The sequence below is a fragment of the Meleagris gallopavo genome, chromosome 17, assembly GCF_000146605.3.
Source record: "Meleagris gallopavo isolate NT-WF06-2002-E0010 breed Aviagen turkey brand Nicholas breeding stock chromosome 17, Turkey_5.1, whole genome shotgun sequence".
Lineage (NCBI taxonomy): Eukaryota > Metazoa > Chordata > Aves > Galliformes > Phasianidae > Meleagris > Meleagris gallopavo.
Genome location: NC_015027.2, coordinates 10,768,966 through 10,787,059, shown reverse-complemented (window position 1 = coordinate 10,787,059; position 18,094 = coordinate 10,768,966). Strand labels below are relative to the sequence as shown.

The following is an 18,094-nucleotide window of genomic DNA, read 5'->3' as shown; positions in this document are numbered from 1 at the left end:
CTTTTCCTAAATTGTGTTTTTTTCCAGATATAAGATACAATAAAAATACAATACAAAAATTTCAGAAATGGGTACTGGTAGCTTAGACTGGATTCTGGGTAAAGAGTGCAGAGCGAGCTGAAGCCTAGGAAATACATGCTGAAATTCTAAGAAAGATGTGTCATTTGAGGTTCAGTGGCTCTCAAAGGGCAGAAACAGTGGCATTTAACAGAACAGCAGTTTCACAAGTTCAAAATGAGTGAATCAACAGAAAAGCAGGTAAACATACTGTGGAGCTGACAGCTGAAGTGCTGAGATAATCATCAAAAAGCAGAAGCATTGGCTTAGCAATTCATGAAAATGAGAGCACAATCATTGCTCTTAATACAGGGGAGCATGTTTGATAAAGAATACAAAGCAGACAAGTTCTTTGCACAGACAACCTTACAATCCAGGTAACTTAAAGTAGCACCCAACACAAGTTGGGCACTCATAGATCATTGACAGTAAGCAAAATGCTTGCTTTCACAATGGTGCTGGTGCCTCAGTACTTCCAAATACTAAATTCCATTATTCCCCCAATGTTATAAACAATTTTCTGCTTAGAAAATTATCTGCTTCAGTGATTTTAATCCATTCCTACTGGAAGGAGTAGATTTGTGACAAAATATACAGCCATTTATTAGTCACATTAACTTAGAGGAAAAAACCACCAATGTTGCCTATGATCTCTGACATTTTATCACTTACAGAAGGTTAAAAAAAAAATCTAAAAGTTGGATAGCAAGTAATGAAAGAAAGAAAGATAAAGGTACAATAAAAATATACCAGAATGCAAAAATGGAGCAAACTGAGGTGGAAAAGGCCTGAAGAACACACATGCATTTTAATCTGAGGAAAGACATGTAAAGGCCATTGTGATTTTCCAGTCTAGTGCTCGCAGTAATACAGCAATTGCATCAGAAATTCATACAGAAACATATTAAGCCTCACCTCGCCATACAGTTTTCACCTAAGAGATGTTACATATCCTATCTAAAAACCAGAACAAATTGTTTTGTTAAAAACACCTGCTCCTGAACACAGTCCTGTTTCATTACTAACAATGACTCAGATCAAACACACGTAAATACTGACACTGCACAGATTTTCACATTACCCAGAAATCAGGAATTGTTTATGAATGCAGTGTTACTTTACTTACAGTTACGGATATTATTCCAGTCAATTTTAGAAAAGAACGGATGGCAGCAAAGTCCCTCGTAACCCAGCCTTTCCTTTTGCCCACAAAGCAAGCTCTGGATCAGATCAAGAAATTCACTGCTAACTTTCACATCCTCTGGGAACTTCAGGTATCTCTGGATTAGAAAGAAAAGAATTTCTGCTTAGGAGGAAAACAGTAAGATTCTTAAGTTTCAATATACTGAGATGCATCAGGCAATAAGCACACAAAGAGGGGGAGAAAACAAAACATTGTGGATATTTTCCAAATAGATTTTGATATAAATTTACTATGCTACAGGAAAAATACAGGAATGACCATATCAGACCAGACAAAAAGCAGACCCGGTTCACCATGCTGAACAAAGGAGAACGGTCTTAAACTGAGACGAGGGAGGTTTAGGTTGGATATTAGGAGGAAGTTTTTCACTCAGAGGGTGGTGAGGCACTGGAACAGGTTGCCCAAGGAGGCTGTGGATGCCCCATCCCTGCAGGCATTCAAGGCCAGGCTGGATGTGGCTCTGGGCAGCCTGGGCTGCTGGTTGGAGACCTGCACACAGCAGGGGGTTGGAAATGGATGAGCACTGTGGTCCTTTTCAACCCAGGCCATGCTATGATTCTATGATAGAGAAGAGTAAAGCAAGACAGATCCATAGAAAATCCTCTCAAACTCCCAGGAATTTATGGCTTAGGTTTTCTGAACCACAGATGATGTCTTGGTATTTGCCAGATCCCAATGCGTTCTTCTTCTATGAATTTGTTCAATCACTCCTTGCAGCCACATAAGTGTTTAAGAGCTGCCAACAATCACGCTGGGGAGAACTTTGCCATGTCCCACATGAAGTGTCCTTTTTGGTTTGCTCTGTAGTTGCAGCTGATTACTTTCATCTAACACCCTTAACTTTCATACCAGAAGATATATCTATTTCTTTTTGCTTTCTCCCAGCTAAAAAACATGAAAAATATGATTGTTTTTTCTTTCCTACAAGCTTCTACCATTTTATATTTTTTTTTCTGTTACTAAGAATTAAACTAATGTTTCTATAGATGATAACATCAAAATACTTAAACCCACCACTATTTAAAGTTGGGATACCTATCCTTTCACATGCATGGGGTTTAAATGTATTTAACTTTCACCTGACATATTAATTATGCATACACTCTATATCCTCAAGTCCTCAGTTCCTCATAGCTGGCCCTTACTTTACCAACCAGAAGCATTTAGTATCATCAGGAAACTTTATCAAATCATCTTTTCAATCCTTCTTCTAGATTATTTTGGAGATGCTACTGTTACAATTGCCAAAAATGGACAAATAAATATTTTTAAATTCATGTATTGCAGAAGCTTAGTTTTTTGACAGCTATTTTAAAAAAAATCACTTCGTATTTACAATATGAGGATGTATATATAAGATTTTTAGCATTTTATTTTAAGTATACTTACTTTATATGAACATAACAAAGTAAGAGACATTACCTTCTTTTTTCAATTGTAAAAACATTTCGTTTTTAGTTACAGCCTTTTTACCCAGCAACATAAAAGCAATGATCTCTACCTGGAAATTCATGATGTTATTAAAAGTTTTTGCTGAAGTTCCTTCAGTGAATGGAGATCTTCCATAAATCATTTCATACGCAATGACTCCTAAGGACCACCAGTCACACTCTGGACCATAAGAAGCTTTGCCATCCCCATTCAATCCTGTTAACATTTCTGGTGCCATGTAGTCAGGTGTGCCAACAGGCAGCTTGGCATTTACCTGGAATAGAAGCAAATACACTCCAAGTGAATTTACAGCACTTCTGTTCATTGATCATGGTAATAAAACAAGAGAGACATTTTCAGCTCTCCAAGTAAAGTTTAAGTAATTTTAACCAAGACTGATAAACAAAACACTGAAGTTAGAGTAACAAAGAATGATTAGATATAAAAAAGGAGTACAAATATTAGAGCTGTCACTGAAAGCTACGTACAGCTGATGTTAAAAGAGCAGCACTGTAAAAAGAACAGTGTTACAGAAAAGTGATGTTTTGAGCAGTATGCATACCTGAGCACTCTGTTATTAATGGGAACATCATAGCTCAAGGTTCAAAAAAAAAGAACCTGTCACATTTAAACATCAATGTTCCCTGGCCTTGTTCCATTCTGTGTCATCCCTACCTTTTTGCCTTGTATTCAGGATCAGCTAATGTTCAAATTTCATAAATGTTTGGAAAAGGTAATTCAGAAATGAGAACTGCAATAATTTTTTTTCACCGAGTGGCAGAAAAGAGTATAAGAAAACAGCAGGGATACTAACAGAAACCTGAAGAAGACTGAAAAGATAAGTAACATGAAGGAAAAAACCATACAAGAAAGTGCAATGCAGAGGAAACTGACAAACAAAGAATGAGGAAAATAAAGTATAAAGAGTCACAATACTGACAAAATGTTATGAGACATGAAAAATCATAAAACAACTGAGGGATCTGATACATAACTTCATATTCTCACTTAGATCTATTTTAATTGAAATTATCACTTGAAATTGTATGCAGTTTCCTAAATTTAAAATCATCTTATAACTACAAGCTCAACTTCTTCACAGCTATGAATACAGTGCTTTTTTGTGAGCAAAGCTGGATTTCAGAATGCTGGAATGTGACTCATTTTAATCAAGAGCTCCTCTGTCTTCAAAACTATGCCACCTTAGTTACAGCAAACATAATTTTCAGTCCAATTACAAACAATTATAAGTTCACATCCTTCTTTAAACATAATATTCAATACTTGTGAGAATCTCTAGAAGGATGATTTGGTATTTGCAGTGCAGCACCATTGGAAAGCAGACTTGCTTGTACCCTTCTTATATATTAAAACTCAAATAAGCAAATATTCGTCTATTGAGAGCTGCAAAAGATACTCAAGCTTATGTTTGAAAAGCCAGTCATAACTGGAAAAATGTCATCACAGCTAGATTCCATATTGGACAGGAAAGAAGAATGTATAATCAAGCAACACATATAAAGTTAGTTTTCTCTTTTTGACTGTAATATCTATACAAGTCATAGACAAAATTTAAATTATTACCATTTTGTTTACTGTCATTTTGGCAGCTGACCCAAAGTCTACCAGTTTAATGTGTCCTGTCCGGTCAATAAGAACGTTCTCTGGTTTGATATCTCTGGAAGCAAGAAGAAAGCAATCAGTGCCTTTTTGTGTCTTTCCCCAGTGTCACATCTGGACAATAGCAACTCCATTTTCAGCTACACTTGAGCATATACTCAGCTGCATAAAACCTTAACAGTGCGTTACTATTTGAGTCTGATTTCCCACTGCTGTTCTGCTTCCAATTAAATACAAAATTGGTCAAATTCCCTGCATCATCACAAGATCCCTTCATCACATAACTGTTTATAAATATCTAAACTGCGGCAGCCAAGTTCATGGAGGTGGACTCTTTAAGTTGGCAAGCAACAATAGAAGGAGCAATGGGCAGAAACTGGAACACAGGAAGTTTCACAGTAACATAAGGAAGTCAGAGTGAGTCAGCTTACTCTGTGCACCTTTTAAATCCAGGCAGCCACCTTACATTAGAAAGCCACAATCTATATGATCTAAATGCAACCATTACAGCTGCCTGGAACATGAAATACTGCATGACACATCCGAAGTCTCAGAAGCAATGGAATAAATCTTCCTTTAAAAAAAGGACATCTACAAAAAAGGAAGTGCACAATTCTACCCATCAATAAATGGGATAAATCAACAATATGAATTAGTTGTAGCCTTTATGCTTTGATATAATTTTCAGAAAATTGTGCGGTATTTAACTATTCCAAAATTCTATACCACCCTCTTCAACAAGCAGGTACAGCAACTTTAACAATTACATTACTTTCTTGTACTGCTTGGTACTAAAAAAAAATAAGCCTTTGCTCTGGAAAATATTTTTCTATTAAAGATTTTTTGGCCTTTTTTTTTAAACTAAGCCTAAAGAAAAAATAGGTAACAATATTTTCTTAATATTAGTTTGAAATGTACATCAAAGTTAATGCCTTTAGCTGCAATTACAATTTATGTATGATTAATTTTCTAATCTCCTCTTCTGATACAGCTTGTGAAATACTGTCCTTGAAGAGGCTGGAATACAAAAAACATGAATGCATCATTCCAGAACACTTGATCTGGAATGATACTGATTAAATACTATGTGTAATGCAAAGCAGTTATTACCTACCGGTGTACATAACCCATCTGATGGACACTGTGAATGGCTAGAACCAGCTCTGCAAGATAAAACTGCACCATGCTCTCATCTAATTGGTCCTCATACCGGTTTAAGAGTGACAGCAAGTCCCCTCCAGGCTGGTACTCCATAACCTTCATAGAATTTTAGAAGAAGAGATATAGTTTATATATACCAAAGGTATTCCATTCAACTCCCCCATATCACACTGGATACACATCAAAGAGTAGCATGGAACAGAGGAAAATTTGCAGAACATAGGCACAGTTCAGACATCACACTGTTCTTAAGTATAACAACGTTAACAGTGTTGAATAGAGAAGAAAAAAACTAGCATTACCAAGTAAAGATATTTCTTGTCTTGAAATGCATATTGTAACTGTGGAATCCATGGACTGGTACTCTGAGATAATATACTGCGTTCTTCCTCAAAAAATGACACCTACAAAAAAGGAAATGTTCAGTTATATGCTGGTGAGAATGGGCTAGAATACATTAGAATTCTCTGGTTTTAGAAAGATGCAAGCCTGTGCCAAAGACATTATATAAAAAAAATTGCTTAGAAACCATTAAATACCATTTCCTTGTAACGTGTGCTTTTAAAAAAGTAATATTACTCCTTTGTGCTTTCAGTTCCCTCCCCCTTCTGTTGTCCAGTCTGTTGGTAACTGAATAGTCTCTGAAGAAAAGGTCAGCTCTCCTTTCAAATTGGTGAAGTATCTACCAGACTGGAGTGCAATCATGACCTCATCTGGATTGGCCCTAATAAAATAAAACTAATCTCAGACAAGCAGAAAAGTTGCTAGGACAATTATAGGGTAGCACCTCACAGCTAATCATTGAATGGTTTGGGTTGGAAGGGACCCCAAGGATCACCAAGCTCCAACCCCCTGCTACAGGCAGGGCAGCCAACCTCCATACCTAATACTAGACCAGGCTGCCCATCCAACTGGCCTTGAACACCTTGATGCACCATCCAAAACCTCTCTGGGCAGCTGTTCCAGCACCTCACTGCTCTCTTGGTAAAGAACTTCTTCCTGATATCCAACCTAAATCTTCCTTCAATCAACTTAAAACCATTTCCCCTTGACTTGCCATTATCTACCCTTGTAAACAGTTGAATTTCGTAATAAATTCATGGTAGATATTAAAATAAAAGTTTTTCTTGAAATCCTGTTTTCACAACTATTCCTTTATTCAGACATAGGACTGGACAACAAGAAATTACAGAAATACCAATAGTTCATTTAGATTGTTGTTCCCTACTTTTACTAAGTGTCATATTGTGGGTAACAACACAGTTTGCTCTTCTTGCCAACCTGTGCCATAGCAAGAGTAGTTATAGTTTATTTCCATTTCTAACAGCCACAAAGAATGCTGGAAGCTAGAGAATCTCAGGAGCAACTTCACTGCAGCCATATATTGGGAACAGCTAATTTAGATATTGCTGTACAAAGCCACGAGGCCTTTCACAGACTCTGTCCTACATGTCATCTCTTATCAGTGGAAGATTAACTTCCATTTCTCAACAAATTGTGGTAACAACCTTTATTATCATTACCTTGTTTTTTTTTTGTTGTTTGTTTGGGGTTTTTCGTTTATTTTTAAGTTTTCAAGTTACATGTCTCTCAAGATAGTGAGAGGCCCTCTGTAGAATATCAGCCACCACAGTTTGCCATTACATCCACTCTTGACATTCTATGTTGGTCTTTAAAATAAAATAAGAACTTAATGAACAGATTACCTGAAAATTTAAGCCATATGGAGTTGTTCATCAAGCTGAGACTCAATATTTTTTCATGTATTGTTTCTAGCCTTACAATTTAGATGATAAGCTCTTTGAGACAAGGACTGCTTTTCTGTTTTGCATGGCACCTCTCCCAGTAGATTCATGGTCTGAGGCAATGGCTTTTAGACATAGCAAAACTACACACAGTTACTCTATTTCATTGAAATACAAGATTATTCTTCCTATCCCATACTTACATTAAATGAAACTTGAAAATTTATAAAAGATTTATTTTTAAGTATAGTAGCAGTGAGAAAAAGAAAATGCCCATCAAATTGTAGTTTATGGTTCCTCTGCCATCACAGAAAAATATACATACGTGCTCCTGTGCCAACAAAGACTCCTTGCTCATCACCTTCATAGCATACACATCACCAGTAATTTTCTCCCTTACTACTTTTACATCTGCAAAGTGACCACAGCCAACCACGCTCTTTACGTCAAAATCCTTCACGCTGGGTTGGAGTTCCCTTAATTCAGCTATAGTCTCTGCATCTATAAAAATAAGACATTTATTTTTAGGTTAGCTAACTGGCACTTCATAATGAACACAACATCCGCTATGGGGAATAAAACAAAACAACAACAATTAAAAAAAAACAGAATATTTTCATTCCAGGCTGTAAAGAATTGTTAAATCATTCCAGAATATGCTTCTTAAAAAACAGTATATATAATACTAAAAAAAGACAGTATTAATACATAGTTAAAAGTGAAATATGGTACATACAAAAGAATCAGGAAATGCTAAGACAGTTCCCATAGCAACCATAATTCTGTCCCATTCATCACACCATAGGCTGATAGCCTCTTTTGTTTCTAATTTCTTTCCAGCTATCCCTTGCCAATACAAAGCACATTCACTAAATATCAGGGCTTTAGGCAGTCAAGTTCTGCAAGTCCAGAGGCAGGGTTCAGTCCTCTGCCTGTGGGAGGCACTAGTCCATTGTCTAACAAACAACCATAGGCATTTCTTTCAGAGGTTACTTTAGGTTTCCCATTGAGGAATCTCAACCACTATGTACCGTGACAAATAATTGCTCTCTGCAGAGCGTTCTAAAAATTCTTCATGCTCTATCAGACAACTATTCTCAACTAAAAACTGCTGGTTGGAACTTTACAAAGAGCATGATAAATTACTGTTTACCCAGTTTTTTGTGTTTCTTAAGGTTGATGAAGTTTTTTTTGGTTTGTTTAAGTATTTGAGCACTTCTTCAATATTTAGTCCTACCTGATTAATCCATTTGGAATTATTTCTGAAATACAGGATTGCTACTTTAAAAAGTTACACAGTGCAAAATATGGATAAAACATGGAATTGAAACTACTACTTCACACTGAAAGAACCAAGTATTTAGCAAAATTATTCCTATGTATTTTTTTCCTCATTTGTCCTGCTTTCAACGTCATTCTATTGGATGTACTTGGAACATTACGCAGCGTTAACAAAAAATGCTTCTTCAACTAGAAACATAATACAGCCTAGGAAAGGTGAACATTAGAGTCACAAAATCATAGAATCATTACAGTTGGAAAAGACCACTAAGATCATCTAAACCAACTGTCAATGTCATCCCCACCACATCCAATAACCACATCTCTCAATGCTAAACTTCCACAGTTCTTGAACACCTCCAGGGATGGTGACTCCACCACTCCCTAGGCAGCCTGTGCCAGTGCAGCACCACTCTTTCTCAGAAGAAATTTTTCCTAATATCCAACTTGAGTCGCAGCACTTCAAAAGCCACTTGCAGTCCGCCTTTCTGGACCTAAATAAAGTTTAGTAAGATGCCAAGGTGCCCTTTGCAATATTGAGTCAGCCCACAAAAAGCAAGATGCAAATCCTACGTTACAATCATCAACAAATTTAAGCTATAACATAACTATAACATAATTTAAATATTCAAGTTCTTAACAACTATCTTTTAAAACAACACCTAACAACTACTCCAAGAAGCACTTACACTTCTTGACAAAGTTGCCAACGTGTTTGATTTTCATTAAAGCAGGGTTTCTACATTCTTCAAAAAGAGCGAATAAAGAGTCGAGGATGCCTTCCCGGGAGAGAGGAGACATCTGCTGTTGAGTCACAAAGAGTGGCTTCCCCTGGAATAAAAAAGAAGCAACAGCAGATGGAGTCTCAGACAACAATGAAAAGCCCCAAATCAATAACATATGTATAGAACAGATTATATATTATTCATTTAAAAATCACTATTTTAGAGATGAGACAAATAATGCAAAAGCATGAGGTAAACATATCAAGTCAGAACTTCTAAACGTAATGACTGTTACAGGTACTTTACCTTTAGACAAAGCAATCTTCTAAAGGTTGTTAAAGCTCAGATCACAGCTTTCTTGGATCTATCTACAACCACTGATGGCTCTGATCCGACTGCTTGTCCTTGACATCGCACCATATGTTTTATTCATGGTACAAAAGCAATCAGTATCAATATTAGCTCCAGAAGGAGAAGCTGTTGCACCTCAGAGGATCAAACAGCAGCTGGCTGCAGAAATTCATCTCGTGACAAACTCTCAGTTGTACCTCCCGTGAAAAGGATGTGGATCAGAAGACACAGAATGCAATATTCCATCTTTATGTGGGAAAATCTACTCATGTTAAAACATCACCAGATGCACAACTCAACTTCGTGCAAATGACACATGCACTCTGAACTTTAACACCTAATCTCCTTCCTTTACCCCTTCCTCTAAAAAAAAGCCCCACAGGTGAGCTTTGAGATCCACACAAATGAGAGCTGGGCTGTGGTACACGCAAGATGGACACGGACAAACCTGAGGTGAGCAGAGCCAACTGCAGACAGATGTTTGTGGTTATTTTTTTACCTGAAAGAGCAGATTGAGGCGAGAGGCACGGCTGGCAATGGGCTCCATAGGACCCGTATCAGCCGTGGTGCGTGCACTGTGCTTGAACTTCAGCATCCCGGCAGCCTATCTGTATAAAAGGGCACCTGAAAAAAGGAGAGGCGTTTGAGCGAGGGACGTCGAATAAAAGAATAAAAAAGGTGGGAGGAGAATCTAAGCTGCAGGTATATTTCCACAGAAACAAAGGTTATTACAACTGGACAGCCGAGAGCGTTCAGAACATCGAAACAGTCGTGTTTCCTGAGAACGGCGGTAGGAGAACAGAACTCTCCCGGCAGAGCCCGAGCACCACTGTTCGCGCGAACCGCCGCCCCCGCTCCCGCCTCGCGTCCCCTCAGCGCCGGCAGCGCGAGCCCCAACTTTACCGCCACCCAGGTTTGAACGCGGCCGGGGCGTGTCCTCGTGACCATCACTTCCGGCGGCGCGCGCCCCGCTCCCTCTCCTCAACCAATCGGGAGGCGCGGCTTGGAGGAAGTGCGGTGCTAAGGGGACGCGGTCTCCGCAGGGGCGCAGCCGCGCGTCACCCGCGAGCAGAGCGGGTAACGGCTGTCAGCGGCGGTCTGCCCTGCCCGCCAAAGAGCGATGCTGGGCAGGGTCGCGGGGCTCCTCAGAGCCCGGCGGAGCGAGGAAAAGGAGGGCCCTCAGCACTCGGGCAGCGCCCTCCACACCTAGCGTGTGCTGCCTGTCCTGTAGCTTATTTATTTATTTTCTTTTCCCAGCCCGTTGCAGAAATGACTCATTCTGTAACAGCTGGGGTTGCAGCCGGTTCAGCTGTAGGCTGGACGTCATAGCTGGCAGCTGCAGAGTGCCTGCTAGGACTGCCAGAGGGGAAATAAAAACGTTTTCAGCAGCTTTAAATTTTCAGGTTTAAAAAATGCTCGTTTGACCTTTCTGTCCTTTTTGTGACGAGTGGCCATTTTATTCATGTATAGGATAATGAGCTTTCAAATGGAGCGCTGCCAGCTCGGCCTCATCTTCAAAGCAGCGACGTGCCATCCATCAGAATGCTGAGTTGGAATGCAGCATGACCTTGTTTAGCAGCAGAGCAGGAGCTGTGATGTCAGTGGAGAGCAGCAGTGTGAAACGTTGGTCCTGTATGCACACGAATATGGCATATACGTTATGCAGGGCGCTATTGCAAAGTGAACCTTGTGTCTCGGCAGGATTTGAGCTGGTAATAGGAATCTAAATGATAGTGTTCTTTTCAAATAACCAAATTGTCATATAGTGACTTAACATGTCTTGCTATCCAGCAATCATCTTAGTTATACTGGTTTGACATTTAGCCATAGACTGGTGTCTTGATTACATTATGACTTCATACAAGTCATTTTTTACAAATCTATGCTTCATGCTACCTCTTCCACTCTACCTCTGGAACAATGACATTTTTAGCGTATTTCTCACCTCAAAGTTACATATTAAGGCCCATTTCAAGTTACTAAGCCTGAAAGAGCTTTTAAAACCTAATTTACTGTCTACCACATACACTGCCAATTTGCTTTTTGGATTCTGCTCAGGACACTGTCATTGCCCATATCCCATCCACAACTGCAAAGCTAAGAGTGATCAGTTCTGAAAAAGAAGTGCACCAAACCAAAGAGCTTCCTTTTCATAAATTGTTCAGTCTTCATACTAGTGCATTTTAGTAAAATACCACACTGGTGTTTAGAACTCCATCTTGTCTAAAGATTTTGGGCAAGTCTCAGTTATCTGACATCGAACCACACAGGAGAACTTAGCACTTCTTTGACTTTCCCTTTCTCCAGCCTACCTTGTACACAAATGCCATCTCTTGTAAATGCCAAAAATCACTGATAAATAGCTACACTATTTCTAACGCCACTTGGGAAATTACCATATCTGTTCATCAGTTTAGATTTAGCAAATGGGGGAATCAACAAAGCTGAAGTCTTTTTCTGACAGATATTTCTATATTGTGTTCAGCTTACAAGGTGTGGCTGATTCTCTTTTCATCCCTTTGGGCTGGCATAGAACACCAATCCACAACCTGGCTGAGGAGACGGGTCATTAAATCTTTTACCTCATCCTCGTTAGGCTGCCCTTCTCCTTCTGCAATGAGAACACTGCCTCTGGGTGCCCCACTCAAAAGCCTGGATTTGTTAGACCAGACAAATAAGTTGCACAGCCCTGCTTGGCTAAGTCTGCCTGTTGGATCACTGTTCACTGCGCAGGAGGTTCTACTAAACTATGTTTCATGTTTATAACTTAATTTTCCGTAATAACTTGTCCTTGTTTTTGTACTGTTGAGTGCCTACAAGAAAGGAAGCTGGCATTCATTGGGACAGATTCATTTTTCTTAATAATGCAGGTGAGGGCTCAAGTTAGATGAGCTCCCTTCAGTAACATCCTTCAATACATACTTTTGCTAGAAGCAGCTGAGATCACATCAGCAATACAGATTACAGATTGACTTCCATGTTGCTGTGTAAGATACTCACATAAACAAGAATGTATACTTATGAAATAAAACATAGGAAAAAAATACAGTTGTGTCCAAATGTTATCAAAATGTTAGGGGGAAAAAAAAAAGATGAAGTGATGGAGGGCATTGAGGAGACAGAGAAAAGCAGTGCAATTTCAGTAATTAAACCCATTTCTGGTATCTCAGGTGAAAAATATATATCCTTTCATACCAATATGTATTTCCTTTTCCTTTAAGTTGGAGACCTGAAGTTTCTGAATAAAAGTGATTTCTTTCATACTTCTGATTTTTGAGCACGGGCAATCAGTATACTGTGCCTAACAGCAAAGTTACACATCACTTCTTCATCTCATCAACTACTGCAGTGAGTAACCTCACTTAATTTGAAGGATCATGAAGAAGCCTGCAATTGTACAAAACAAGGGGTTATTCCCTGCAATTAAATGAATAGGTCATTCAAAAACAAACAGTGAATAGCTCTATGATTTTCACTAATCAGGTCCCAGTATGGTGCTCAATGTGTTTCGACATCTCACCATGCATTGAACTGGGTACCATCTGTTTGGTTTTTTCTTTTTAATAAAAGTAGGGATTTCCCTTTAATTCCTCGGCCAAAATTTCCTCCCTCATGCTGTTGTATGGTGTGTCAAGGTGACCATGTTGCATATATATAAAAGCAGAAGATCAGACAAGCAAGTATACTAACTTTTCACCAAGAACCTGATGCTCATTCTCATCCCAACTAGCATAGCCACATTTTAGTGGACAGAGAGATGCCAAATCCCTGACACCATCTGGCTGTAAACTTCTGTATGTACAGCAGTATCATTCTTAAGTGCCTTCATCTATAGAGCAGCAAGACACTCGTGACAAAGCTAACTTCCTAAGACTTACCAATGGCTAGAAGGTAATAAGAACGCTCGTGCATCACAATTCTAGGAGCTGAGTGTGATGAAAAAAAAACTCCTCTCTCTTGTCCTGCCTCAGAAATCTGCTGCTTCCAAATCTTAGTGCTACTCCATCTATTTTGGCTGGTGTCAATTTGTAATCTAAGCTTCCAGAGCATGTGGATCAAATAAATAAATCAAGTTTTTCAGTCACTTTGTTATCGTTAAATGTTGTGGCTGGCCTTAAACCTAGCTGATCTATATAAAAATATTTTAATATATATTATTCCATCTTAGCTCTAGGCCTTTCCGTAACCCAACAGTATTTAAAAGGTATTTTAATAAACCAAGATCTATTTTTTTTCCTTAGTCTTAACTCCGAGCACAGCTTGGTAACCACTTTCTGCATCAAAATAAAGCTTTGAACTTAGCTGATCTGTCTTCTCCATGTCTGTCTTCAACCCTCAATAATGAGTAGCTCTCACCTTTGATTATTGGGACCTAAATAATGCTTAGCTCCTTAGCACATTTTTTCCCCACTTTGTTTTCCCAGACTTTTACAAAATATCCAACTCAGCTGCAACAGTCATGCACACCTATAGGAAAAATACATATTTGCACAGTACGTATTGAAGAATAACAGCTATGGAAGAGGCAAGTAACTTCCTCTCCAGAGAAGCCTAGGAAGGCAGAGAGAAATAATCACTAGGAAAACAATTACATTGTCTTTCCTCTGCAGTACTTTTAATTTCCTCTTTGTAATTTTTGGAAAAAGACCACTCTGCAATTTTTCTCCTAGGACAAGCAGAAAGGAAATGAAACTTTAGGACACCTATATGGTTTTCTTGGTGTTTCTTCCCTACACTTCCACTAGAAATTACATACTGAGGTACATCTGATAATATTCTTCAAGGTTATTCTGACTGAAATACTGAAGGCCTTTTCTGTTTGTATTAGCAATGTGCTCACGTATTATCTAAGTTTATCTTCATTACTTTTTTAATACAATGTTTCAGTTTTCTTTATATTTACACAAGTAGAATCCATTAAAATAATGTTTTAAATGAACACAGCAGCCTTCCTATTGGTTACATAGCCATCCTCTATATTCTTAATTATTTAATAAAAGGCAAACAGATACCCATGATGCTCTTCACACCTAATCCTCCAAACAGCATTCAGTCCACGCCACCAAGCTCTTCTAACTTTACAGTCCTATGTTGAATCTCTCTTTAAAGCCAAAACAGAGCCGTGCTGTTCTGGTGTGCCCAAAATGAAATGGTGACTGAGTCACCAACAATCCTTTTTATAGGCAACCTCAGCATTTGTAGAGGCAGCTACATGGGGATCTCAGAACAATAAGGAGTACCTGCATCTTAGACCTGTAGCCAGTATTCCAAGCAGTGCTGGCCTACTCTGAAGAGCGTGGTCCCTACTCTCAAGTAATCGGGCTGTGAGCAAGCTGATTAATAGAGAAAAGGGGACTTTCTAAGGAAAGCAGCCAAAATTTGTGAGGCACTTATAGAGTAAAGTTTGTACAGTGCTCAGAAAAGCATCTTTTACTGCTAATACCCACAAAGTGTGTATCTGTCTCCTACGGATATCAGCATAACACTAGGGAGCCTTATTACATGCTTAGAGGTGAAGAGCTGGTTGTAAATTTCTGATGTCAATCACATATAGGAAAGAATTTGTTATTTTTTTTCTTCTTTAATAAAGTTTGTGTTAAGGCAGTTGAGAGAAGCTGGGTTGAGAAAATGAGATTGTATTCACTTCTGAATACTGTTCTCGCTGTTTGCCACCTCAACCACTCAGGAGCAATTTATACTAGAAAGATGTTTAAACACTTTTGTCCACTTATTCCTGAGCCTCACTCTTGGTTACAAGTTTCACATCTCTCTTGTGGTTAAACACACCTCTTTTTTATGGTTAAATAAAACATCATCTTTTGTAACTTTGCAATTACACTGATCAGCATTTTCCCATTCAGTTGTGTGACCACAACTTATATTCAAATCTATTGTTAGACTCTGGGGATTCTCATCTTGAAGCCAGGGTGGCACCTGTACCTCTCCTTCCTGCCCACTGAATGATTTGCAGTATTACTGTAAGTAGTCCAGTGGGAATCTCCCCAAACTGCACTCAACTGAGTGTTGTTCAGCCCTAAAATGTACTTTATTTTAGCACTGCATGAAATTAAATGAGAAAAGAGAGCTCTTATGCCAAATCTGATGGTGTCAGATTCTTTTTTCCCCTTAATAATGAAACTATTACTCCAGTAAGGCTTCATAGAGGTATTTTGCACAACTGCTGCCTTAAAACTGTAAAAGAAGTCTCACATTCATAGAGAAAAGAACATCTTATACATAGGTTGCTCAGAAATTAATGCCTCCTGTTTATTTCCATAGGAACTACGAAAAAGAGCACAATAGCACTACTTCATAAAGCAAATTCTCAGCTACAAAACACTGTTTTTCAGTAGTCACCACCAGTATCTGTGTATTTTCACCAGTGATGACAAAAAGTCTACAAGTCACACTCAAAAATCTGCACCAATGGCCACGACCCACCGTCACCACTGCTGAAATGCACCACCCACCACCTCACTGTGCTCACACCCACTGGTAGATCTCCATAAACGTTCAACAGGCATCAATGAATGTCAGTGGGTGCCTTTGGAGAAACTTAATTCCGTGCTTTGTCTTCATACGCACCTCCACGTCAGACACCATTTTGTCAGGCTGCTCCTCTGCTCCCACCTGCCACACAGCAGCAGAATGTAATGGGATATTGGTGGGAAGGTTCAGCATCAACTGCTGGAGCACCAACATCTGCTTCTGATGTTGTGGGCCAACAGCATAAAGTAAGAGGCGTTACTTTCAGAGCAGCCCTCATAGCTTATGCCTGCACTGTACAGGTGGCACAGTGGGGACCCAGCGGTGGAGGCAGAAGATGACAGAGGATTCTCCTTAGGGCAGGCAAGAATGAGAGACTGCAGGAAAGGTGTGCACCTGGGAACATCAGAAGTGAAAGCACCTTTAGTCACATGAAATTAAGCCTTTTCTTTCTCGTAATTTGTCCTCCACGTTCTTTCATATATTTATCATAAAACAAGTATATCATTACTTAGTGGATAAATAATTTATTAATTTTTAGATATGGTAAAAAGTAAATTGGTAAAGAAAAGTAAATGATCCTTGTCATCCCTCAGCCTCAGGCTTCCTTTGTGCTATTATGGGAACACCCCTGATTTAAAAAAAAAATTATTCCATGGAAAGCAATTTATTAAAGCTCACGATCTGTCAAGACACATGAATATTGATGTGCTCACATTAGCACCCCCTGCAGTAGCTGGAAACTGAATTTGTCGTGACATAATGGGAATTGTGTGTAGCAGAGCAACAAGTGATGGGGTCTTAATTAAAGCAAAATTGACAAAGCATCCAAGCAATGACAATAAACATGCTGTTTTGTTTTAAATGGATATAAAGAACCACTTGCATACTTTGTGACATGGAAAATAAGATAATATTGAACTCTTTTAGAAGATAAATCTTCAAACAGTACAGTTTATTATCTAGAAATTGCAGGTTGCAACAAAATAATTATCCTAGAATTTAAATACAGTAATTGTGTACACAATGGTCACACCAATTTATGTTTTACCCAGATTCCAAAGGAAAATATGAATTATCTTTATCATGAAGGCATGAAATTCAGTTGAGAGCACAGTTAAAACTGATTAGCAGTTTAACCTTAAATTGGTCCTAAGACAAACGAATTCTGGTGGTTCAAAGGAGGACTTTTCCTTGCCCTAAGATCAATAAATCCACATGAAAGACACCACAACAATAACTTACTGTGGGATGTGATAAGTGCTTCAGTGTCTCGTGCTGTGCTTCCATTCAGAAACCTGGTGTTCCTCACCTTCCTGTGGTCCTGATTTGTGTTGAAAGAAGTTCTGACTCAATCCAGTCCACGTGGCTTTATTCAGACTGGAATTCTGACCACCATCAAGGGAAAGCACCCCCAAAAGATTAATTCTGCCTTAATATCATTAGCAGGCTCTCCCTCGTTGATCTCTATCCTTGAGATCAGGCAGAAACAGAGGTGTGCCAGACAGACATCTCCACATCCAATCCTGATGAGTAGCATCCCCATAAATCTTTGTGGCTGACTTCCAGAAAGGTGGAAGAATGAGAATTAATTTAGGAGTGAGGGAGATGGCATTGAAAGTAAGTCATGTATTGCTGTCCCACTGTGAGCTTGGAGAGGATGGATCTGGAGTCCCATGGAAAACACTGGGTTAGATTGATGCATGAGGAGTTCCAAGGCCTGTTACGTAAAAGCAAAACTACTCACTTATACTTACCTATAGAATAACAAATTCTATTAATCTAAAGATATATTTTTTTAAGTAAACCTGCTAAAGTTATGCAAACTCCTTTGAAGTGCCTCGTTACTAATTGTGGTGAATTAATCTAAGATATAATGGTAGACTTGACTTACTCACATATCTGAGCTTAAAAGCAGCTCTAATTTTTAGCTTTCCAAGATTTATTCCAACTATTGCAGTAAACAACAACCTGTGCACAGCAGCTGTGCAGGATGGTGGCAGGCCTGAACAGAGTATAAAAGAGCAACAGTA

The 18,094-nt window shown here is 38.8% G+C and overlaps 1 protein-coding gene and 1 long non-coding RNA gene across 2 annotated transcripts in view; one reads left to right on the top strand and one right to left on the bottom strand.

The window, feature by feature from the left end:
• The window catches only part of CIT (citron rho-interacting serine/threonine kinase), a 71,302-nt gene extending 60,903 nt beyond the window's left edge, over nt 1–10,399 (bottom strand). The window contains exons 1-9 of the mRNA XM_010720465.3: nt 10,308–10,399; nt 10,075–10,199; nt 9,189–9,330; nt 7,544–7,719; nt 5,776–5,877; nt 5,427–5,569; nt 4,277–4,370; nt 2,763–2,966; nt 1,184–1,337 (exon numbers count right to left, since the gene is read on the bottom strand). Of these exons, the coding sequence (XP_010718767.1) occupies nt 1,184–1,337; nt 2,763–2,966; nt 4,277–4,370; nt 5,427–5,569; nt 5,776–5,877; nt 7,544–7,719; nt 9,189–9,330; nt 10,075–10,170 (1,111 nt within the window). The 5' untranslated portion in view covers nt 10,171–10,199; nt 10,308–10,399. The remainder of the gene's footprint in view (nt 1–1,183; nt 1,338–2,762; nt 2,967–4,276; nt 4,371–5,426; nt 5,570–5,775; nt 5,878–7,543; nt 7,720–9,188; nt 9,331–10,074; nt 10,200–10,307) is intronic.
• A 6-nt stretch (nt 10,400–10,405) lies between these two features.
• Nucleotides 10,406–11,344, top strand: LOC109370368. The gene is made up of 2 exons (XR_002120461.1): nt 10,406–10,488; nt 11,046–11,344. It is a non-coding gene; the product is annotated as an uncharacterized LOC109370368 (long non-coding RNA).
• The last annotated feature ends 6,750 nt before the right edge of the window (nt 11,345–18,094 follow it).